Below are 25,896 nucleotides of genomic sequence, written 5' to 3' on the forward strand. Positions count from 1 at the left end.
CCGTACCTCAACATTTTTCTTTTTGTACTCTACTAGGAAAAGGCGACATGTTATTAGGCCTCTCTTCCCCCTTGTATGCTAATAGCCAGATATGGAGCCTCCCTGTAATAATATCTAGAGCCCTTCAAACTTCCTCTTCAATTCCTACTTTGCCCATTATTCCTATTATCCTTAGGTCTTATTTCTTTTCTTTCTTTTTAATTTTGCTTATGCTTTATGATTTCTTTCCTAAGCCACATTAGTTTTCTATAAATTAAAGCAAAGTCTCTATTAAGCATGTAAGACAATCAAACTTTTGTCCTTTTCAAAAGATACTGCATTTCAGTCATGGAATTGTCTTAAGGCCTTATCCCCATATAAGCGTGTTAAATGCAATGATGGTGGTACAGAGTTAGGAAACAGGACAGAGACAAACAGAGCTCCAAAGACTCACCAGTGAGTCATTACCGTGTTCTCTGCAAGAGTTGCAGACATCAGTGAATCCCTACGCTTCCTCATATGCTATCTGCTCATTGTAGTATGAGCTAAGGAAGACAAAAAAGGAAGTGGAGATGAATGTCATGTTTAAATACTGGTCCCTCCTTCCCAAAAGCAATGTGCCTTACCCTCTCTGAGGAGTGGATGGAGATGGGGTGGAGAGAAGGTGTAGGGGATGGGAAGAGAGGAGGGAGTGGGAACTGAGATGGGTATATAAAATGAAAATAGTTTCATTTTAAAAAAAATAAAATAAGGGGTGTGCCCACCCACTGAGACGGTGGGGCTGATCTAATGGGAGCTCACCAAAACAAGCTGGACTGGGACTGATGGAGCATATGATCAAACCGGACTCTCTGAATGTATCAGAAAAGAAGGACTGACTGAGAAGCCAAGGACAATGGCACTGGGTTTTGATCCTACTGCATGTACTGGCTTTATGGAAGCCTAGTCTATTTGGATGCTCACCTTCCTAGACCTGGATGGAGGGGGCGGGGGGACCTTGGACTTCCCATAGGGCAGGGAACCCTGACTGCTCTTTGGACTAGAGAGGGAGGGGAAAGGGGATGGGGGAGAGGAGGAAGGGGAGGGGGAGGGAAATGGGAGGAGGGGAGGAGGTAGAAATTTTTAAGTAAAAATTAAGAAAAAGAAATAAACAAAGAGTTGACTGATGGAGCATATGATCAAACCAGAAAAAAGGAAAAAAAAAAGAAAAAGAAAATTCCTCAAAATAAATAAATAAATAATACTGGTCCCTATTTGCTATTTATTAAATTGCTGGCTTTGGGAAAGTAACTTACTTTCCATATGTCTAATTGTGACATGAAAAATTAGACCAGATGAGTTCTATGGCCCCATCTTGTTTTAAAAGCATCATCTTCTTTTGAATAAATCTCTGTCATTTATACTTTAATTGCCTGTTCAAATGTGTGTGTGTGTGTGTGTGTGTGTGTGTGAACAATAATCAGGAAAAGGAGATTAAGCTTTCTTTCTTGTTTTAAAAAAGGTGTTCAAACTGGACCCACATAGCAAAGAAGGCCCTCTCTTAATTCTGGGAAGGAGCATGCAGCCGGGGAGTGACCAGAGTCACTTCTGCCAGCCCACTGATGTGGCTGTGGACCCCAGCACAGGCGCCATCTTCGTGGCAGATGGTTACTGCAACAGTCGGATTGTGCAGTTTTCACCAAGCGGAAAGTTCATCACCCAGTGGGGAGAAGGTACCCACCACCAATCTTGGTCTCTAATCAGAATTCTGAGTCCATAAAACCAAAAACCAGACATGGGTTTGGTTTTCCCCATGTAAAATCTGTAGTAAATGGTTTGTTTTCATGAATTTGAAAACTTACACAGCTGTGGCATCAGACTTTGAAAGACTCCGTAAACCGTGTATGTGCAACTTTCCTTTGTTCTGTAGAATCTTCCGGGAGCACTCCCAAGCCAGGCCAGCTCAGCGTTCCTCACAGTCTGGCCCTTGTGCCTCATTTGGACCAGTTGTGTGTGGCAGACAGGGAAAATGGCCGGATCCAATGTTTCAGAACTGACACCAAAGAATTTGTGCGAGAGATTAAACATGCATCGTTTGGAAGAAATGTATTCGCAATTTCATATATACCAGGTATTTTGCTATTGTGTGCTTTGTTATGTTTATTGTATTCTGCCCTTACTAGTTTTTTAACTTCATGTGCTTTTTAAATAACCTTATTCTTATTAGTAAGTTCAAGATACTTTGTATATCAGATCTGAAACATCATAAAACTATTACTTCATTGTAAATCGCTTCGGTTCAAATGTCCTATTCCTTTTGCAGAAAAAAATGAAGACTCTATAAAAAGTTAACAGCTGTTTGTATTGGGTTTAAAATGTCCCCAAACACTGGGTTTTAAATATTCCCAAATGCTGATTCCTTTTTACTTATGATCATCCAACCTAGCTATCAAATGATTAATATTGCCTTTGATAGAATTGTGTTCCAACCATTTCTGTTTCTTGTTTCTTGAAAAAAAAAATGCTGGCTGTCTTAGTTAGGGTTTTATTGCTGTGAAAAGGCACCATGACCATGGAAACTCTTACAAAAGAAAACATTTAATTGGTGTTGGCTTGCAGTTCAAAGGTTTAGTTCATTGTTGTCGTGGCAGAAATCATAGAGGCATGCAAGCAGACTTGGTGCTGGAGAGGTAGTTGAGCATACCACACCTAGATCCACAAGCAACAGAAAGAGCCCAGTGACACAGGGCCTAGCTTGAGCATTAAAACCTCAAAGCCCACCTGCAGTGACAGACTTCCTCCAACAAAGCCACACCTCCCAACAAAGCCACACCTCCTAATTGTGCCACTCCCTGTGAGCCTATAGGGGCCATTTTCAGTCAAACCATCACAGTGGCCAATTTATTTAAAACAGATTAAAATGTAAAGTAGTAGAGGTTTGTGTCTTAGTGCCAGGAGAGGTCAGGCAGTGGTGGCGCACACCTTTAATCCCGGCATTTGGGAAGCAGAGGCAGTCAGATCTCAGTGGGTTCAAGGCCTCCCTCATCTACAAAGTCAGGTCAAGGACAGCCAGAGATGTTACACAGGGAAACCCTGTCTCAGAAAACCAAAGATAGATAGATAGATAGATAGATAGATAGATAGATAGATAGATAGATGGATGCCAGGAGAAACAACCAATAAAAATATTGATTTAGCATTTTTATATAAATTGTAATGGTTTTAAAAGTTTTCACAGGGCAGTGATGGCGCATGCCTTTAATCCCAGAACTCAGGAGGCAGAGACAGGTGGATCTTTGTGAGTTCAAAGCCAGCTTGGTCTGCAGAACAAGTTACAAGAAAAACAAGCAGAGCTGTTATACAGAGAAACCCTGTCTCAAAAAGCCAAAAATAAAATTTGTTTAAAAAATCCAAATTTATAAAATAAGATATGTATAAAATTATATTATAAAATAAGTTACCATAAGATAAGTATGTTTCCTGAGAAATAATAATAATAATAAAATAATAATAATAAAATAAAAAAAACTCATTGATGTCAACAAAAGAGATATTCTGTAGTTGGCTTTACTTCATATTCAAAGAATTAATTTGCCAAGATCATTCAGTTAGTGAGGAAGTTGATTAAGTAGATATAATAGTTTTAAAATCTGGAAAAAGATAAAAATTAAAGTTCAAAACAGGAAAGTTCTTTTTTTATGTCTTTACAGCTCTGTAGTAATAATTGGTGCTCAGACTGTACTATGTTATAGGATATATTCTAAAGCTCTCTATGATCCTTTTAAGAAAGATGAAAATATGGTGAACACAGGCTCAGCATTATATGGCTTTGCAGTGCTGGGGCTCGGACAAAGAACATGCTAGGCAAGCCTTCTACCACTGAGCTATCCTCTCAGCCTCTTCTTAGGGGAACTCTTTAATGCGTTCTATAAAAATGAAGTACTCAAACCTATGAATGATTTAAGTCATCACTATTACTCTTATTTCACTTTCATCCAAAGAAATATCGTTTTATTACAAAGTATGTTCATAAGAAGGTGCTTCAATTTTTTTTCCCCATGACAGTATGCCTTTGACAGTCTAAAATACAGATCTCCTGTTAACAAGCTGGAGTTATCTAAAATCAGATTATTTCCTCTGGGTACTGCAATTCCCCTCATACCTTCTTTACATTCTCCTCTTATTTTTGCTGCAGCAAGGCAGCTACTACTTAGTTTTCCCACCTAATCAGATGTTCCAAAATGACTGACTCTGAGAAGCTGACCTTTTCCCCATTCCTGCTGAGGATGTCTCTCTAACCCTATATGCCAGTAGGCAGGTTTGTCAGTAATTATGCATCCTGCCTGCTCATGGATGGTTTCCTAAGTGGAACAGGCCCTCAAGTTTCTGATGTGCTTGCTACAATACGGTTAGTCATCTAATCTGTTTGACCCACAGGATAATGTTTGCTAAGTACTTTTCATTGCTGTGGATATAGGGACCATGTTGATGGTGACTATTTTGTTTGTGTAATGTTTGTTGCTTCTGTTTCAAAGCCAATCTTCGTCCATATTTTAAAGAAAGACCACATCTCTTGTCACAGGTTTGCTCTTTGCGGTAAATGGGAAGCCCTACTTTGGAGACCACGAACCTGTACAGGGCTTTGTAATGAACTTTTCCAGTGGGGAGATTATAGATGTCTTCAAGCCAGTACGCAAGGTACTTAATACAAATACAAATGCCTAGATTTGAATATTTATAACAAAATTAAAACATAAATATCGATGTATAACTCTTATTTTTAACCATAGAAGACATGATAGCTTTCTTAGCTGAGTTGACAGATGGCTCTTGTTAGGTTGATTTAAAATAAATGTCCATGTCTTTCTTTAGACCATCAGTATTTTCAGATGAACATTACCCGGTGCAGTTCTATCTTTGCGGTAGAGTCTGCATACGATGACAATCTTCAATTGACTATAGTCGATATAGGTACATTGATTGGTAGATGATAGATTGATAGACTCTTTTCCTACTTTCATTCAATGGTGAAGAAACCACATTCTAAGTGTACTCCTATAGTTCTCTTTAGAATCAGCAGGCGGCTTAATTTTTTGTTGGAGGTAGTGTTAAGATTTTAATAATCAACAAGAATTGAAAACAGTACTTTATGGAGTCTGTTCAAATTCTAAAGACTTGGCTAGTTGTTGAGGAGTTAAGACTCTACAGTAAGTTGCCACTATGTATTTTAACATTTTTACACACTCAGTGACTACAGCTGAGCTTTTCATGGGCTTTTGTCTTCCCACTGTATTGTATATGCAGAGTAATTGCCAGAGTGATCGTAATACTCGCGCATACTGCAAGCACAGGCCAAGGGTCCGTCAGATGTAGGAAGGTCAGCCTACTAAAATGCTCGGGCAAGGGTTATTTTTCAAAGTGTAGAAAGGTTTATTGTGTTTACTTAAATCAAAATGCAGCTATCACAAGCCACTCAACACAGTATGTCTTAGTATCATAATTCTTAAACTCTTAGGATAGCAAGTTTACTAGGTGAGGGAAAAAAAAAGGACTTTAAAATATCTCAGTGTTTTAGAACTCTCTCAGAAGATGAGCAGTCTGGAATCTATCAAAGTTCACTGTAGTTTTTATACTGGGTCTTAAGGATCTAATCATGTATAAGACAGACAGTCTCTTCCTCGGTGTGCCATTGTTAGGGAAAGCTACAGCATCTGAAACAAAACAAAGTAAACAGGAACTAAAGAATTCTATCGCAGAGTCTCTTCATTTGGGTCTCTGTTTATAGTTTGTATGCATGCATTTTCTTAGAAGACATTTTGTCTGAAAAGCAATGTGCAATAGCATTTAAATCATTGCATCTGTTAGAAGGAAAGCCACTGTATTTAAAGTACATATTTTACCCGAACAGTGTTTTGAATTCTCATTGGTTGTCTGATCTTGAGAGCTAGTCTCCTTTGAGCTAATTTCCTCATATTTATTGATTAAGGAGGGAAAAATATTACCATTCTTTCAGGCTTACCATTTGTCTTATCAGAGTGTCTCTGTCTGGTCCCTTTCAATGATAGTGTTCTGTGTCAACTAGGATATTAAATTTTAATTGAAAAGCACATCAGTACATGAAAACTAAGCACTAAGCAAGAGACCACCACTCATAAGACTATGAATAAGTCTGAATTAGAATTTCAGAGAGCCTTGTTCCTAAACATCAGCAAGTCACCAGACTTGTGGTGATGCGTGAGTCGCAATGTGTGGGTCAATACAGGGGACCTGAAAAGAGTCTCATGCTGAGACAAAATTTGCTCTTCCTTCCACAAAACAAATTATGATATCACCCCTCCACAAGGGAAAGTTTTCTGTATTGATTCAGTAAAGTAGAACCAGTTTATGGATCCCTCAGATCATTCACTTACTAAGATTGTCATCATAAAGACTCAAAGTCCGGGTAAAAGGAATAACACGGTATAATGATTCGCTAGTGCCAACAGAGGCTGAGTTTTACCCGGTCTTTTCCTCTGCATGTATCTGCTGCTTCTTCTCTCACATAGTATGAGCCTCCGTATTCTGACTATAAGCTTTAGAAATTCACTGGTGGCGCGTTTCTTTAATCCCAGCACTCAGGAGGCAGAGGCAGGCAGATCTCTGTGAGTCCAAGGCCAGTTTGGTCTACAAGAGCTAGTTCCAGGACAACCAGAGCTGTTACACAGAGAAACCCTGCCTTAAATATACATATATATATATGAATTATATATATATATGAATTTTTGATCACTCTTTATATTAGCATAAGGGAAATAAAACATTAAGTCTAATAAAGGAGGTTTCATTCTTCTGCATATGGACACACAGATGATCCAATATCATTTGCTAAAGATACTGTCTTTACTCCTATGCTTTTGGCATCTTAGTAAAAATGAGGGAGCTGTGACTGTGAGAATTTAAGTCAGCGTCCTCCAGTCTATAGTCTTTCTTTGCAGTGAAAGACACTGGATGCAGAAACACATGAGTGCTCAGAGGGCCAAGATTGAGTAAAGGTTAAGTGATCACAATAATATGATATCACCACTGCTGCAGATAAGGGGACAGAAACAACCAGAAGACAGATTAAGAGCCTAGGAGGTACATTTGCTAGTTGTGATATGGCTGTTCCAGTCATGACTCCAGTGTCAGCACAGAGCCTGCTCACAGATGGGCCTGTCCACAGTATTGCAGAACTCTCTCAGAGGACCGAAGTTCAGCATCCACACTGGTGGCTCACAGCACCTGTAAATATAACGCCAAGGACCAAATGCCCTTTCTTGACCTCCTCGGGCACTGTGCTTATGCATTTACCTACACCCAGACACAAACATATAAACACAATTTTACAATAATAAAAACTTGCCAGGCAGTGGTGGTGTAAGCCTTTAATCCCAGGATTCAGGAGGCAGAGGCAGGTGGGTCTCTGTGAGTTTGAAGCCAGCCTGGTTATAAGAGCTAGTTCCAGGACAGCTAGGATTGTTACACAGAGAAATCTAGTCTCAAAATAATTAAAACCATAATAATAATGATGCTAATAATAATAACAACAACAACTTAATCTTAAAAGAGAGTGGACCTGTTAACAGCCAACCATGGAGGGAGGAGCTTTATTGACACTGTTGGTCCCCCACTGCTGACCTAGTGGCTACGGATAAATTATGGGAAGTGGGGAGTACCTGGGGTCAGTCATGTCCCTGCTGGTGAGGCTCCAATGGGAGTTCTGAGCCATAGTTACACAGATGGCCCTGGAGAAAATGATTGGGTCTCAAAACAAAAAAAGAGATACATACGGTAAATATGGAAAGGGAACTTAGGGGGAGGAGAGAGGGCTGAAAGGGGTAGAAGGGGGAAGAGCAAACTTGGGGACGAGAGTAATCTGAATGTATAGTATCTGTGTATGAAAATGTCAGAGGAGAAGCTTGATCATCAATTTTTTAAAGATAGATGTTTGAAATCAAAAGTAAGCATAAATAAGTTATTGAAAAGAAAACAACCCTGAAAAAATAATCAGCTTCTTAATTTCCAACGTTTGAAGGAGTTGCAAGCCAGTGGGTTCTCAGTGCCTAAGTTATTCCTAGCAGAGTCAGGGCACAATGACTGCCTTTGGCAAGGGTGGCTCTCTTCCATTTGAGTGGCACACCTCGTCTCATGTTTCTGCCAATCCATGACGTGTTGAAGTAAGGCCTCACCATGATAACCCGTGTCTTTACATCTGGCAGCACTTGGATATGCCTCATGATATCGTCGCTTCTGAAGATGGCAATGTGTACATTGGAGACGCGCACACGAACACCGTGTGGAAGTTCACCCTGACTGAAAGTATGTTGTTATGCTTTTTTACTTGTTTGTTTTTACAGTATTTTTAATCCACAATTTCCAAATTTCCATCTGGTTTATTGTCTCAAGTCATGGGAAACAAAAACATTTGCCTTTATTTTTTTTTTTTTAATGCCAGGAATAGGAAATCGGGACGTAGGGAGTTTGGGTTTGGGGTTCAATGTTAGCATATATCTAGGATCCTTGGTTCTCTGTTCCCTGTTCTACAAAGTACAGGGGAAATGAAGGATGAGCGAGGGATAAGAGGAAGAGAGAGGGTCTTTATTTGGTTTCTATTTCAGGAATTAAAATAATTTCTTAAATGTGGAGAGAGAGGTTTTTTTTTTTTCCCCTGGCAAACGTCGCCTTGTTTCCAGAGACACTCCACAGGAAATGTTTGATGTGTGAAGTAATGTCTGTTACATTAAAAAGCCCCGTTAATTCCAGCTTGTTACAGAAGAGAGAGACAGCATTGGCAAAGGAGAGACTGACTTGTTGTCACAAGACATCACCCCATCTGGCACTCAGCTCTTTCTAGCGCTGAGCGTGACGGGACACCAGCATCCTTGTCTGACACGTTATCTGAAGCAGAGTTTCTTTCTGTTTTCCATTTAGGCCTCAGCTTTATCCCCTCTTCCAGCTCCTTCCCCCTCCCCCTAATACTGAGTTGCTATATTTTTATTTAACTGGGAACATAAAAGAACAGATTTACTCTTTAGAATCTGGTCAGTAAGTGGATGAGTTGTTAGGTTTTAGAGTAGGGGTTGAGGAAGGAGATTTGAGAGGACAGTGAGATAGATTACTTAATGTTAGGTTTAGTGAGGGGACTGAAGGGGACACTGAGTTGGATTAGTGGAAAGTAACAAGTTTGTTAGAAAATTTATTAGTCCCATAGATAGACAGATAGGCAACAACATGGCAGGGACTCTGGGGAAATTTCAGGCCCCAGCACAAGAAACAGGTCTGGTCTCTGAAGATATGAAGCAGAGGCCTTGTGGCAGAAGTGGGGTCTACCTGCTCTTCTAACTGTCTAAAGATGGTTGAGGTTTCCCAAGAGCCCCTCAGCCAGAATCTCGAATCCCAGGCAAAAGGGAGAGAAAAAGGTAGGGAGAAGGATATGTGGCCAATATCCCTTTTAATGTTAACTCGCTCGGCAGATGAGAACTGGCCCCAGGAATTCTGATAGCCAGGGTCCCACAGTGTCTCTGTCTGCAGATACTATGGCCTGAGTCAAGGCTGGATTACTAGTGTGATAGTCTTCATTGATGTTAGTATTAGCTCATTTCAATTTGTATTTCATTAAAAGTGTATGAGCCTAGTCCCCGGCTTCAGACTGTAAAACAAAATTGCCCTTAACTGAAGTTCACTGAACATTTACTTGGCCCAAAACTTCAATATCCAGAGATGCTCTTTAAATATGTTGGGGTCTAAGCAACAGCAGAGAGTGGTAACCAATGGTAACATGGAATTAGGGGTGATATATTTGAGGTATCAAAAGTTGCTGCAGATAGCAATATTAAGTAAAGAATTAATAAGGGCATGAAAACTTGATGAATAAAATAATGTTAATTGTAACAGCATAAACTCAAGTTATAACAAGGAAAGAAAACAAATTACTGGAAGAAAGGTAAAATCAAGAGTCTATAAACTTTAACCAGATGCAATGTAGGTTTTACATCTCAATTTAGCCAGTGCTCTATTCAGTAACTTTTGAGTTTTGAGTTAATCTTCGAGTAGCTCTTACTGTTCTGCAATAAGAACCCAATTCTAGTATAGTGAATATAGATTCAACTATCGGGTGTCTTTGCACAGATGTGATAGACATGTCCATGAGGAAAAAACTTGTTTTACCTCATGGTTTCAGAGGGTTCAGTGTTTGGTGGTTTGGGCAGAACATCACAGTAGCAGGATCATGTGGCATAAGGGAGCGTGTGGCCAAGAAGCAGATAAAGGGATGGGCCACACTAAAACAGTCCAAGGACATGCTTCTACATGCCTCTGTCTTCCAAGCCTCTGCCATCTCCTTATCACACTGCAGTAAAGCTATCTTATTAATTCCATACTGGAAACAGTCCTCATAATCTAAGTATCTCTAGAAGTTCCCACACGGACCCACCCAGCACGCCCTGTATTGCTCTCGTAGGCATTTCTTACTCCCCTCCCGTGAGGACTGTGGCAGAGCTTCTGGCCTGTCCTACCTCCAGAAGCCACTTTCCCTTTTCCCTGTAAGAGATGCATTCAGCACTTGTGTTTTCAGCAAGGGACCCTGGAGGCATGGGCAAACCAATGTAAAGCTAAAGATAGATGGAAAATCCTCAAATGACTGACCAAGTTAGGATTTTTAGAACAATAAAAAAAATGTTACATACCCTTTTAAAGATGGAAAAGACTGTATAAGGAGACATGGGAGCAATTTTAATAGGTGCGTTTTGAAAACTCGTCCTACGTGATTTTGGTACAACCTCCAATGGCTGTTTAAAAAGCAGTACAATGTATCATAAAACTTCAAGATGATAAAAATCTATCTGTGTAATCCAGACCACAATAATTCAGTGAGATGGGACCTCTGGCACAGGAAGAGCATCTGTGTTTGCACTCTAGTACTTAGTCAAATTCGTAGAAGATTGCTGTCCTTGGCTTCTCTATTGCTGTGTTAAACACTGACCACAACTAACCTGGTGAGGGTGGATATTTGACTTCTGTGTCCATGTCACTGAGGGAAGCCAAGACAAAAACCTGGAAGCCAGAACCAGAGTAGAGACCACAGAAGGATGCTGTAGACTGACTTGCTCTCTGTGCCTTGTTCAGTTTGCTTTCTTACATCATCCAGGACCACGTACCCTAGGGTATCACTGCCCAAAGTGGGCTTGGACCTCTTGCCTAAACCTTTAATTGAGAAAATGTCCTACTTTCGCCAGGCCAAGCTGATAGAGGTTCCTAAGCAGGTGTCTTCTTCCTTGGTCACACTAGTTTCTAGGCATCAAGGACAAAGCTAAGCAGCACAGCTGAACTACAGCATGGCGGTGTTCTAGAACTATCCACCTTCCTCCCAGGGAGGAATCACTCCACACATTTAGAAATTAATAAAGGAAAAAGTTCTTTAATTATACCAGGTGACTGGTTCTGGCTAATGCACAAAAGAGGACCAGCCTGGGAAATGGAAAATTTTTAGCAGTTTTTATAGGTCCTAGGCTTATCTATTCCACATACACTATCATCCTTCAATCTCTTTTAAATCCTGGCCCAGGTTAGAATTTGAACAACCTAAACAGAGAAAGGACACCACTACAAGTATGGCTACTTGGGTTAGTAGGAAATTTACACAGGCAAATATTGTTAGAGTTATTTCTTAAGTATAACAGTATTGTTGTTGTTGTTTTCTGGTAGTTGTTACCTGGGATCACCTTACACACCTGGCAGAATGACTCTTTTTTCTTATAAGAGCATGAAGGGAGGGGGAGGATAATGGCAGATCAGGATTTAAAGGTGGTTGCCACCCTGCACTGTTCCCATGAGCTGCCCACTAGAGGCATATTCCTTGATATAGAGATGAGCTTATTGGCCTGATGTAAGTCAAGTTTGTCTCCTTCTGTGGTTGAAATGGAGCCTGACTGGAGGGCACACTTGGTGAAAGAGCATTAGCGGAAGTGTTTTCTCAGCAACCCGAAAATAAACTTAAATTATGGCGCTGAATTTTCTCCCTAGCAGTTTCTAGCAAGCCTGGTCCAAGCACTGCTTACCTCCCGGTCAAGTTGGAGTCAGCACTCTCTTAATTAAATTCAGCTTGGCATAACGTAATAATTCCTAAGCAAGTTTAGTAGTGCATCCTTTATAGCGTCAATTTTGTTACTCCGAGTTCCTGATGCATCAGTCGAAACCGTCTTCACTCTAAGACGTGGTCCAGATGAAAACGCTGTAAGCAAGGGAGTGGTGAAGCTGCTGACCTGGACCATGCCAAGGGTTTCGGAAAGGAAGGTTTACTGGGGATCGAACTGCCAAGGTTGTGCTCAGGAGGGCGCGGGAAGGGAGCAGAGTGAAGCAAAGTGGTGGAAAAATCAAGTGGATTTTATGTGACAATCAGCAATGTAGGGGTCTTCAAGCTGGTACAGGCTCTTCAGATTAACTGGGAATTAGATGTCCTTGCCTTAGACAGTTGACCTTTGAGGACAGATCGAGGAGGTCCTGGTGAATGGAAATTCCTGAGGAATGCTGAAGTTAAGCTTTGGTTTAGCCAGTAACAATTCTTCTGTTTACCAGACCAGAGATCTTCTCTGTTTAGGCCATTGTTGCCAGCCCTGCCATGGGTGGGGTCGGGAATGGGGGCCAAATGGAGTTTTGTCACCAGCACTGCCATTTGGACCTAACAAACAGAACTGAGTGATATTTCAGAAAAAAATATGATACTATAAATTCCGAAAGGAAAATTTTTTTTTTTTTTTTTGCTTTTTTGTTTTTGTTTTTCAAGACAGGGTTTCTCTGTGTAGCCATGACTGTCCTGGAACTAGCCCTGTAGACCAAGTTGTCCTCAAACTCATAGATACCTGCCTGCCTCTGCCTCCTGAGTGCTGAGATTAAAGGCATGCACGACCACTGCCTGGCGAAAACCCTTTTTCTAAGCCTAAAGTTATTAGAAATATTATCTCAGCTTACCCAGGGATGTTTTATAGAAGATTCATGAACATGGCCACTAATTAGACTTAGGAAATATTTGTAAATGAATAAAAATGATATCAAAGTTAAGTTTTTAAATGTTCTTTTAGAGGATTCTGATTTTTCTCACTCCTTATTGTGCTTTTACAGAAATGGAGCATCGATCGGTGAAAAAGGCAGGCATTGAGGTCCAGGATATCAAAGGTTGGTCAGAGTCATCTTTTAAACCAAAATCTGTTTTGTTGGATTATTTTTTGGCTCTTGATTGAAGCATAAAAATTATCAGGATAAAAATATGTAGTGCAGTAAATATCCATGACGTCTGCTTTGTACCCAGCCCTTAAACCTCCACGTTGCTGCTTCCCTTTATGGTAAAGGAAGTTGTCAGAGGGCCCTCCAATCACTGATTCCCAGGAGCAGGAAATGGATGCAGATCTCAGAAACCTCTAGCTCGTGATCCAAAGATAATGCAGGAAGGAAAATATTTAGCTAGTCATACTGGGAAGTCTTACATAGAAAAATGATTCTTTAGTATCCTAGAAAATACCACGTACACTCTCATTTAAGCAAGTGAAAACAATTGGTGAGTCAGTCCTATATCTTGATGAGAAACATTGGCACATCTGCCAGCTCCTGTCATAGTACCTCTCAGCCTATAAGACTGACTGAGGGCTTGTTTGTAAATGACAGTGTATTGAATCTAAGGGAAATGGAACTACAACTGACCTCAGGACAGTTACTCCCCATTTAAAAGCAGGAGAGAAAGACGGCACACATCCACATGCCCCCATGAGCAGGTGAAGGCGTAACTCACAAACAATTGGGGCCAGATGAAGTCGTAAGTCACAAACACGCAGGTAACTGAATCACAGGCATACATGTGAGCTTGTCTACAGGTAAGCAGCTACTATACCCTGTCTATTCAAAAGCTCTGTCTTCTTACTTTTTCCTCTCCGAGAACCAGTTCGAACCTGCAGCTTCTCTGCGCGGTGTAAGTTTTTGACTGGTGCTGTGTTGTTAAGGACCCTCCGTGCTTATAACCAAGTGATTCCCTTCTTCATATTGAACCTGGAGATCTTCAGACTCAAGTCTAGGCATCTTTGTTTTCCTGCCTCATGACAGCAGGTTGGAAAGACATGCAGAGCCAGGACCAAAAGGGAGTTCATGCAGGCAGAAGAGAAAGACAGTAGGCTCCGCATTGAAAGGGCTGAGAGAACATAATTGAGAAAATAAACTGCAATTGCTTGACATTGGTAGAGATTCTGCCCAGGGGACCATATAGGGTGGTGCTCATATTACTCAAATACACATACAGGTTTTAAATCATTGCTATTTATATAGTATTATTGATGTTATGTTTATCCCCAAATAAACATGATTTAAAAGATATTATTGTTAATAACAGCTATCATATATGGAACACTAAAACTGAACAATACAAAAAAAAGTATCAAATATAATCCTACTACCATGTGATATTTATTTTACACATGAGGAAGTATGGATGGCTATTACAAAGGAGAAAGTAAGTATTAAAGTCAGGTTTTAAATGCAAGTCTCTTGATGTCAAATCCTGGGTTCTTAGCCATTGCTGCAGTGTTAAGGACAGATCAATCCTGTCAGCACATCAATCCATTCGCTGTAAGTTCTTCCAAGAATGCAGGCAGTTAGGAATGATTTGCAGTTTGTGTTCCAATCTCTTGAACTGTAAATTATTTCAAAGTATTTCCGTTTAAATATGCCTTACCAAAACGTTCTTGATGATAATATGTGGGAAACAGTCCAATTTTTCTGACCTGACCTCACCTTAGCTGTTTGCTGAAGGGAAAACAGTGAGCCCATTTAGATGGAAAACCTCCCAGTCTTGGGGCAGAACCCAGCAGTCTAAATGGTGAATTTTATGTCAGTGTCTACAAAACAATTCAGTCTAATAGTCGGGAATATCCCACCTCAAACAGAGATACTTTGTTCCTTGAACCCAAATAATTCTTGTTCTTCTATAAGTTATATTCTTTTTTTTAATTTATTTATTTATTTATTAAAGATTTCTGTCTCTTCCCCACCGCCGCCTCCCCTTTCCCTCCCCCTCCCCCAATCAAATCCCCCTCCCTCGTCAGCCCAAAAAGCAATCAGGGTTCTCTGCCCTGTAGGAAGTCCAAGGACCACCCACCTCCATCCAGGTCTAGTAAGGTGAGCATCCACGAAACTGCCTAGGCTCCCACGAAACCAATAGGTCCAGGAGAATCAAAAACCCGTTGCCATTGTTCTTGAGGTCTCAGTAGTCCTATAAGTTATATTCTTATTACAAAAGAAACACGGATCATGCTGGATACCTAGATCTTATCATTTATCAAAACAATGAAGCTACCCTTTGTAACAGAGGCCAAAGAAAATTGCCACTTGGCAACGTAGAGGTGTTTGCTAATTTTACAACTCTAAATGAGAGTTACTTTGTTGATACTTATTTCCAAGTGAGTAGGCATATAACTGATCAGTTATAACAAGGTTTCAGAAGCAAAATTTTAAGGGAGTTTCAGAAATAAGAGAATTGAAATAACAAAAAAAAAGGCCTAGGGAAAAGATTTAAAGTTTCAAATAGAGTTACTAGGAATAAAATAGGTCAAAGCCTAGCTCTCACCCCGTCCCCTGCCCCATGTAAAGAGGACAATGGTGATCAGTCTCCAAAAGTAGAAAGAAGAAAAAAAGAAAGAGGCTCTCAGATGCAGTGAACCTCTTCGATCTTATTGAGAGGAGGGTTTATAAGGATCAGTTGGACGGTGGGAGGAGAAGAAAGAACATGAATGAGAATGACGGTCATTGATGCTGGGTATAGCTTTCATGCTTCCCAAAGCCACAAGATAATGTCCTTTCTAAACTCCTCCCTCTTCACTTCTGTCTGTTACGAGCTAGGTAACAATTTCGGTGTTGCTCTATTAAGAATGTACCCCCATTCCTGATTATTATCCCAGTTGCTTTTAATAAAGAAGAACTCTGAGGGAGGACAGAAGGAGTGGCCTTGAAAGATAGCTCAGTGGATTAAAGTGTTTGCTTCAGAGGCATGAGGACCAGAGTTAGGATCCCCAAGAGTCCACACAAAAGGAGAGCAAGCATGGCAGCTCTTGGGATCCCTTTGCTGGGGAAACAGATGCAGAGATCTTGAGGGTGAGCCATCCAGCTAGATTCTCTGGAGTTGTTAAGCTTTGCATCCGGGGAGAGATTCTACCTTAGAAAATAAAATGGAAAGCAATGGACAAAGACACCTAATACTGACTTCAGGTGTGCACACACACACACCACACAAACACACAGAGAATGCATTAACACATGCAAATACACATTCACACAAATGCATACATAACAATGTTATTTTTTTATTTTTATTTTTTTGGTTTTTAGAGACAGGGTTTCTCTGTGGCTTTGGAGCCTGTCCTGGAACTAGCTCTGTGGACCAGGCTGGTCTCAAACTCACAGAGATCCGCCTGCCTCTGCCTCCCAAGTGCTGGGATTAAAGGCGTGCGTCACCATCACCCGGCTCATAACAATGTTATAGAGCAAAACATTCCGCTTTACATTCATAGAAAATAGAGGAGACGACAATGAGCTTGCAAGTAGATGAGACAAGACAGCAGTAACTTACTAAGATATGTATCACTTTAGACATTCTTGGCTTCAATAATTCTGGTATTTTGGATGTAATCTACTAAAAAATATCTACATTTTAACATTTGGAATAAGATGAAATGTGTTTAAGATTTAAAAGGTGCTATTTTTTTAAAGAGGAAAGTTTTTAAATAACGTATTACCATGAGAAATAAATAATAATAAAATAATAGAAAAATGCAAATACTAGGCAATTACCCTCACAAAAAGCACAGATGACTATTCTTTAGAGAAATATTGCTTTATAGGGCAGAAGAAGGAAAAGAAACGCTTCTTATCTCTCAGTCTTTAAAACCATTGCTTTTTTTTTTGTATCTAGAGATGCGATGACAACTTCTGAATTTATAAGACGTTTTTGTTCTAGGCAGACTGTATATGGCATCTTATATGATACAAGAGTGTCATATTCTATTCCCTTTTATCTCCAGAAGCTCGGGCATTGGCTCATTTTCCAGTCTTTACACTCCATGCCTGTTCAACGGTGGTGCTCCAAAATATGGGAATGCTTAATAAAGGAATTTCATATAAAGAGTGGAATGATATACTTTGGATTATTTATTATTTGAGTGGAATTCCTGGACTCTTTTGTGATAAGTGTTCTGTTAGATTTTTCATTCTACCTATGTAGTCCCGTCAGAAGAACAGCAATATTGCTTTCCTTTCTAAGACTGGGATATTTTTTTAAACCGCACTCATTGTAGCAAAGCACCTTTCAAATCTCAAACACATTTCAGTTTACTCCAAATGTTAGAAAGTTCAAGTATTTTTAGTAAGTTACATCCAAAATATGAGAACCGTGGAAGCCAAGAATGTCTAAAGTGGTATGTGCCTTAGCTAGTTCATGACCCTGTCGCATCTACTTTCTATCAATGTTAAACTGATTCCCTCAGTCTATAACCGATGCCATCCCCGGTTATCTACATTTAATGTACTTCAGCCCTGGCTCTGCCTCATCAAGGATACCAGATATATATTGACAAAACAATTATAGCAAAAACCCTTCTATTTCCTATGATACTGGGTAACTATCTCAGTGTATACTGCTTTCAAATAGAGAATCAGGCCTTCCTTCTAAAGGCAACACAGGCTTGAATACCAAAGATACAAATGTGCTTTAGGTTATTTCATCCCATGATTCCATTTGGTTCCGTTTAAATATGGAACAAGTTTAAACGTAGAATAATCGTGTATACATTTTCTGTAGTAACAAAGAGGATGATAGAACCGTGGTGAGGTCTGTGGCCCACTCCCTTTCCTTCCCTGCTCTTAAAATTCTAAGAGCCAGGCAAGCGAATGCAAGAGAAAGTGTAGTCTCTGCTTTTGCAAAGTCCAGGGAACAAAATGAAGACTTAGGGGTCTTCAGCGAAAGGGTAACAATAGCACCTGCTCAAGGCTCTGTGTGTCAATTAAAGAGGAGCAACGCGCCCTGCGTAGTGCAGGTGCTCAGTGAGTGTGATGGAAACTGTGGAAGAAGCTAGCACAGAACACTGAAGCGAAGAGCCTCAGTCCTCCATGTGTTTATATCATAGATTCTATGTGACGTGTCCTAAGCAGTTTCAGGAGTATGTCCAGCAAGCTGTTATTAACCAATTTTCCCCCATTAAAACCCTTTATCTTTGCCAGTTTGTCAAGGTCCGCTGAGGACCTCGCATCATGAAGTCCTTGCATTAGGTCCGCTGCATCATGCAGTCTATATCATATTGTAGGGGAGAAGATCCACCAAGAAATTAATATTCTGGAAGCCTTCTGAGTCATTCAGCAAACAGGACTGTAACATTTCTCCCAGCTAAATTCTACTCATTGCACGCTAGGGTTTCTATACGCAGATAGCCACATGCTTCTTAGGGCTGGCTCGAAGTCCAGTCTCGTTTCAAGTCAATAGTTATTAAAGCCCCTGTTATAGCTTCTACAGCTTCACTGAATCTGTTTCTTCACAGTGCTTAATGCCTGATCAGCCTGGTACCTACACAGCTCCTGTCAGTCTCTCAGAAAGTTGTTGTTATTTTATCACCAATAAAATGATATATGTTGCATTTATGCCTGCATATTTTGCTGAGAACTATATAAAAGACCACAAAGGTACAGTTGCTTTTTCTCTTTGTCAGTCTATAACTTTGTAAATGTCTATGACTATAAAGAGAGAGAACTAAAACATCACAGAACATAGAAGTGAGTCATAAAATAAAGGTACAATGAACCAAATATTTATTAAGCACCTTCTTTGTGGCCCACATCTAAATCAAACAGTTTTATGGAGGGAATCGTATCACAGCTTTACAAAGGAGATCCTTCTAGGCCAAAATAAATTAACTAACTTGCCCAAAGTTATTCTGCTAGTATACCTGAGAAGAAGTATGATTGACTCCAGGAGTAAGCACCAGCTCCTCTCCTCTACACAAAGCCGTGTGTGATCCTAACCTTGGAAAAATGCAGAAGGATATATACGCTGTGGAGTTACTGGCTAAAGAGGGAATTAAAGGCAGATCAAAGAGCACCCGCTGGAAGGTGAAAACTACACAGCAGTCACCATAGCTGCTGATGACTTTATAGATGCTGAGATTGCAACGTGACCCCACATACACTGGTCTCAACAAGTTCTTGGTGAACCGTTGTTGATTTGACTGGGTAGGGGTGGGTGAGAGGGCTTGGAATCTTTGAATCAGTTGCATACTGTGAACTCTTCTCTCCCTGAAGAAGCCGAGGCAGTTGTTGAATCCAAAATGGAGAACAAACCCACCTCCTCAGAATTGCAGAAGATGCAAGAGAAAGAGAAACTGAGCAAAGAGCCAGACTCGGGAGTGCCCGTGGTTCTCATTACAACCCTTCTGGTTATTCCTGTGGCTGTCCTGCTGGCCATTGTCATGTTTATTCGATGGAAAAAATCAAGGGCCTTTGGAGGCAAGTAAAAATGAGCCCCTTGGATTTGGACCCTACCTTTGAAAGCATGTCTGGCCTAATTACCAAGGAACTTTGTCATGACTGTCTGTTTGGTTTGGCTTGACTTAGTTTGCTTTACATGCTCTCTACCTTCTTATGATATTATTGTCTGTGTTTTGAAAGGTGACTATAAATAATATTGAATATAAAAATCTATTTGGAACCTCTGAAATTTAGGTCATTTGCTTCGACAATAACTTCACTCATTGCCTTTAAACAGTTGGCTTAAGCCCAAGTAATATCACCTTAGAAAGCTGTGAAGTTGTAGATCATCTTGCAGATCAGGCAGAAGGACATACCTGCTAATAGGAATGGACCAGAACTCACAATACTTGGGTCAGGTACCTTGAGGTTATATTCTTCCCCTATCAGGTTGACTCTAGCTTCTAGCTGCATGACATTGGGCAAGTTACTTAATCTCTCTAAACCATGGATAAAATGAGAGTGAAATATGAGGTGTGTGAAAGTGAGATAGAGCAATGGACACTACGCCTTTGCCAAAGTATCTGGTACCAGCTATGTCACCAGTGTCATTAGCAAGTATAAAGAGTAATGTCGGTCATAGAGAAATAAAAAGAGATGCCCATCTCAAGCCTCTACTTTACCCAGAATCCTCCTGTCCTAGCAAACCACTTGGGTTTTGAATAGTCATAAATTTGACCGTTAGATTTCCTAACTGAATGAGGCAGGGTCCAATACAATTAGTCAGTATATTTAAAAAGAAAGATAAAAAATTGTCATCATTTGAGGCCCTTTCAGTAATATTGAAATGAATAATTGATATCATTTTTAAAGCGCACTTTTAAGTAGCAGCTTCTGAATCCTAAGGCAGATGTCTATAGTGGAGCACTATGGGAGGCAGCATTTGATCAGGAAACACAGTCTGGTCTCTGAGGTCAGGCAGCCAATGGCAGGGATTCAGGTACCCATAACAAAAGCCTTAACACAGAAAAAGACCCTGAAACAAAGAATGGAGGAATCCATTTAATGAGTTATGAAAGTAATGTTTCTTAGATTTTCATTAACTCTTTATTGACTTCATATAAATCTTAGGGGGGGGGGAATGTAATTAGCTCTTCCCAAAAAGGACTGTTATGAACTTGGAATGGTCATGAATAGAAAGAAAACCGGCCATGTCGTGAAACGTACACTTTAAGAGGACAAATGTGTGATCTGTGGTATCGATTGGATGTGCCCAGCACAGACAGCACTTCTTGATACTAGTTGTTCAATAAGGTAATTGTTGGAAAAAGTCGGATGAGTAGAGGAAACTCACAAAATAGCCGACACACAAAAGATGATATATAAAACTTTAACAAAAGATGGTAATGCAGTGAACACGACAAAGGATGTCAGTGGGAGATAGGGCCTCGGCATATGGCAGGAATCTTGGCTATTTAACTAGGAGAAGTGACTACTGAGTCAAGAAAGCCTGCTTTCCCATTTGCTGTTAGGGACGTGTGACATGGAACTGAAGCCTAAGGCTGTGTGGGAAGGGAGCAACATTGTGCCCCCATGTGTTATTTAAGAAAAGTGTAATTCTATGCAACTCTGTGACATTTAATTGAAAAGGTAGATTAGCCTGCCAACTATTTTCAAGAATTGTTTTTCATCAACAGGTTTTTATCAAAAAAGAAAGGGAAGGAGGGAGGAAGGGAGAGACAGAGACAGAGAGACACACAGAGAGAGAGAGAACCCTCCTAAAGCCTGGTTTGCATTGATTGCACACACCCTGGTTGTGCACTCCACTGAGAGTCGGCCCGGACACCCAGCTAGGCACGGGGCACACAGGAGTGGCCGAAGAAGGCACCACGTCTTTGTGGATCTGAGTCTGTTCTTGGTTTTCTTGCAGTGCTTTCTCCATTTTGTTTTCTATCTGTCAGCTGCCATCTGCCTTTTAGCTCTTGTCATGAGGCTGCTGGGTACCCTGATGCTTCTCTGAGGATAGCCCGTGCAAGAATGATGAGAGAAAGAGAGAACACACAGGAAGAGACATAGCAAGGGACAACTGGATTCCCTTGGGAGCTCTACCTCTCCATAAAAAAAGAGAAATTGACTTCTCTTACAGATGGGAGCCTCAGGGGAAAGGGCTGAGGTCTCCTTAAGTGCATGGGAATTATTTGGGGTTTCATGTCATCTGCCTTCACATCGGCTTCCTATGAAGGAGGTTATGTAGATCCAGAGCAGGATTGTATGCTTCTATTAACAGAGAAAGAAATAGCCCTGAAGTTTTTAAGCAAAAGCTTACATTTTTTACAGTATTTTGATAAGTTAATTCTATTACATTCTTTACAAAGTAAGAAAAAAAATGAGCATTGGTCAGTGTGGTTTTACCCTTCATGTAACACTCCCTCTTATACATCACAGATATGGGGAGATGGATACTGATCTCTCATTTCTCACAGTGGAAGGGACCTGAGGCTCGAGAATTAGTTTGTCACAATTACAGCCTATAAGAGGCAAGAAGCAAGGCAAGATACTACCCCTTATATACATCTCAATTTCAACCATTTCAGCCTCCTTTATGTTTCTCAATGATATATATATATATAGCCTTTTCTAAAATCGCATGTAAATAAAACTTTTTAGTCACTTGTGAGTTCCTGATTTCATGTTGACAGTTGAGCCCTTGGATAGAGAAGGGTGATTGGGACACATTTAAAATGTGCCATCTTTTTGTTTGTCTTTTGTTTTGTTTTTTGTTTTGTCTTGTTTTTCCGTTCTATTTAAAGCAGATTCTGAACACAAACCCGAGCCAAGTTCTGGAAGAGTACTCGGAAGATTCAGAGGTATGCCTGTGACCTTCAGAATCTCATGTTTGGTTCAGAGTCAACAAGCTTGTGTCTTGTGAAGAACAAGGCCCTGTTTTGTATTTTGATCCTGAAAATTCAGCACCTAGTGGGCAGTGTAGCCAGCCCTCAGTGTAAAAGTGAAGACCTTGAAGCATGGGCCTGGCAGCCCAGTTCAGGCCTTGTTTCTTTTTTCCTGTTTGCCTTCCCATATTATCTCATTCCTTTTCCCTGCCTTCCTCTGTTTGCGTTTGTCTTTGGTAAACTTGCTGTCACCGATACTGGAGTGTCCGTGCTTGTCTTAGGGAAGAAGACCTTTTCGTAAAGTCATTGAAACGAACAGCAGCTTAGGAGTTGCCAGCCCGAGAGCTGCAGAGAAACAGTAGGAATTGGATCTGAACTATACCTGCAGAAACCTATTCTGGTGGCGCTTAGAATCTCATTGTTTACTTTTGTAGCGTCTGCTGAGTAGTGTCCGTCTGGTTAAGACAAATCTCTTTGAATATCACTCTAAAAAAAAGGTCGACCCTTTCCCATTCCCAACTTCTGTCCTTGTTTAAAATGAAAGTTTACAAGGGAACAGGCTTGTTTGTGCAAATTTTAACTGTACAATGTCATTCGGTATTTTTCTTTTCCAGGAAAAGGAAGCGGAGGCTTAAACCTAGGAAATTTCTTTGCAAGCCGGCGTAAAGGCTACAGCAGAAAAGGGTTTGACCGCCTTAGCACAGAGGGCAGCGACCAAGAGAAAGACGAAGACGATGGGAGTGAATCAGAAGAAGAGTACTCGGCCCCGCTGCCCGCACCTGCGCCGTCCTCCTGAACGCCAAGGCGCTCCTCTCGGCGGAGTGAGGGTTACCAAGGATGCCCAGATTCCTTTACCTTTAGGGCGTGTAAAGTTCTGTGCATTGATTGTAAGCTGTACTAGTCTGTGTGGGACTGTACACCACCTTATTTACTTCATTCGGTTATGTTGGCTTCTGTGTCTAGGTGAGGGTTGCCTAACAGTTCACTACAGTGCCATTGTCTTTATATGAACTTAGAGTAGAGAAACCGCCCTCTTCTTCCATCGACGCACTCCCACCCCAGGATGGAAGTTTCTCTCCTTTACACTGGGGGACTTTTTTGTGGATGTAAATAGCCCCATTCTCTGCTTGAACACACAGTGTTTTCCCAACCCGCGCCCCGTTGCCAGTGTCTTTCTTTGGTGCCTTTCCTGTTCAGCATTCTCAGCCCGTGGCAGTCAAGAGAACCTTTGCGCTGCACAACGAAAAGCTGCTAGATCTACTTCTATTTTTTTAAAATCACTAACATTATATTGCGATGAGAGAAATTTTAAAAAGTCTCTATTTAAATTCTTTTTTTAAATTTCTCTTCAGTTGGTGTGTTTCCGGGATGTCTTATTTTTAGATGGTTACACTGTTAGAACACTATTTTTCGGAATCTGAATGTAATTTGTGTAATAAAGTGTTTTCAGAGCATTAGCCGTCCGAGTGTATTTTGTGAATTTTTTTGCATACTTGAAACACTTTATGCACATCTTTTAATAATTTCACAAACAAGAGAGTAGAACTAGTTCTTTCTTTTCGACCAAAATAAATGCTTTGTGTAAAATGTAGACGATAATTTTATGTGGCCAAGCTATATTTAAAAATTATGGTTATTCCAACATGGAAAAAAAGGTTCTCTTTGAAAAATCATAACGCGTTTTACATCTAGTATATTAAAGAGTAAAAATGGCTGATTGGAGGGAGCCTATATCTCAGAGGTCAAACACAAATGGATCCATCAGCATAGTTGACTATTGTTCTATTTCTTTAAAGAATTACTTGACCCCAAGGTCAAAGGTCCTTATAATACAAAGGAAGCCCTCACACTGACTTCCAATTACTTTTTGAGAATATTTTTTAATGCTATATCAGTGTAACTTAGAACCTGATAGCTTTCCAATCTAAATGATTTGACTCGAGAAACCTTCCATCAAAAATGCCCAAATGTATTTCAGACATCTTAGGAGTTGAACTACTAAGGAACTTGCTCAAAAACATCTTATTGAATTGTTTTTTCCCTTTGTGATTCGATCTAATTGGGAATGTTCCACCCATGTATATGTTAAACTCACCCTCAAGTAAAAAACATCATGTTTGTTTTTGGTTCCAGTGGTTTCTCAAATGAAAAAACAATCCATTCTCTCTCTCTGACTATCCTTCTATGTTCTTCTCACCACATTGTTCTTGAGGCACCTGAAAGAACAGTGTTTGGGTGTTTGTGAGCATGTTCAATTCTGCCTTAGGACTTTTTATTGCAAAGCAGAATTAGTCCAGTACGCAAGATGCATGTGACGCAGACTGGCTTGGATGCAATCCAAGCTTTCTTACAGGGAAGTTAGTCGGTTTACACCAGAGCTATCTTTTCTGGCTCAAAATTGGATAATCATCTCCACCTGCTATAATTTTTAAATATATACACCTGATCATATTGGAGCAGTTTGGTGAGGGATTAATTGATACAAAGAGATCAAAGTGATAAAATACAGGGAGACAAGGAAAAGGAAGTAGCTTATTAAAATGGAATAATTGATACAAGCCTGTGAAACCTGCTCGTGAGCAAGAAATTTGGCTCCAGATTTTCTAGTAGCTCATTAAATAATACTTGATTACTTACATAATTCATAAGTTCATTAAACATTTAGTATTCTTAATGTTAAGATCAAAACAATTGACTCCCAAGTGTCTTCAGAGACACAGTGCCCTAGTGCCACGTAGGGTAATTTGAATTCTTCAGCAGCAGAGGCAGAGTAGACAAATACATTTTGCAGATCTGTGTGTGTGTGTGTCTTTTTTTTTCTTTTTACATTTATCAAGACAGGGTTTCTCTGTTTAATAGTCCAAGCTATCCTGGAACTAGCTCTTGTAGACCAGGCTAGCTTTGAATTCACAGAGATCCACCTATCTGCCTCTCAAGTGCTGGGATTAAAGGCGCGCACCACCACCTCCCAGCTCATGTGTATCTCTTAACATGAACAAGTAGCATCAGAAGAAGGAAATTTCAGAAATTATTTTCCCCAGACATTGTAACCCTGCACTACTTCAACAAAAGCCATCTACTTCTGTGGCTTAAACAATGGTGGGAAGGAGGAACAAAAGACCTGTGTTGACTCCAAGCAATCTCTCCACTGACTATTGACTGAATGTTGTTTTTAGCTGAACTTTATTTATTGAGTCAATTAGAGATTGCACTGCCTGAGACACACCCTAAAGGAAAGGATCCCAGCCCCCTGTTGACAGAAAAATTGAAGAGCTTTGTTACTCTTTCAGTCACCCTCCTGTACTGTAGTTGGCCTTTAATGGATTTCAGTCGAGAGTGATGGTCTTAGATTTTCTGTAGAAGAGTCTAAAGTAAAGCCAGGATTGAAAGTCACTGCCTTGGAGAATGGCCATTTCTGTCCACCAGTTGCACACAGGTGACTCTGTTTTCCCTCAGTTGTAATTTACAGAAGCTTTGAAAGGAAAGAAATTTTGAAATAATTTTTCAAACTTTTTCTTCGACAGTTTCACACACTCTGGGTGCC

General features: G+C 40.3%; 1 protein-coding gene across 11 annotated transcripts in view; it reads left to right on the forward strand.

The window, feature by feature from the left end:
• The window catches only part of Pam (peptidylglycine alpha-amidating monooxygenase), a 287,147-nt gene extending 263,338 nt beyond the window's left edge, over positions 1–23,809 (forward strand). For 2 of the 11 annotated variants that reach the window (XM_050153468.1, XM_050153473.1), the window contains 8 exons: positions 1,481–1,691; positions 1,889–2,089; positions 4,541–4,656; positions 8,196–8,295; positions 13,093–13,146; positions 19,297–19,500; positions 22,275–22,328; positions 22,967–23,809. In XM_050153468.1, the coding sequence (XP_050009425.1) occupies positions 1,481–1,691; positions 1,889–2,089; positions 4,541–4,656; positions 8,196–8,295; positions 13,093–13,146; positions 19,297–19,500; positions 22,275–22,328; positions 22,967–23,148 (1,122 nt within the window). In that variant the 3' untranslated portion in view covers positions 23,149–23,809. Of the gene's footprint in view, positions 1–1,480; positions 1,692–1,888; positions 2,090–4,540; positions 4,657–8,195; positions 8,296–13,092; positions 13,147–13,678; positions 15,023–19,296; positions 19,501–22,274; positions 22,329–22,966 lie in introns of those variants that run through there. The other 9 variants (XM_050153469.1, XM_050153474.1, XM_050153470.1 and 6 more) reach the window with 5 other exon arrangements.
• The last annotated feature ends 2,087 nt before the right edge of the window (positions 23,810–25,896 follow it).

This window comes from Alexandromys fortis, unplaced genomic scaffold, assembly GCF_014885135.2.
Source record: "Alexandromys fortis isolate MF-2015 unplaced genomic scaffold, M_Fortis_MF-2015_v1.1 scaffold_61, whole genome shotgun sequence".
Lineage (NCBI taxonomy): Eukaryota > Metazoa > Chordata > Mammalia > Rodentia > Cricetidae > Alexandromys > Alexandromys fortis.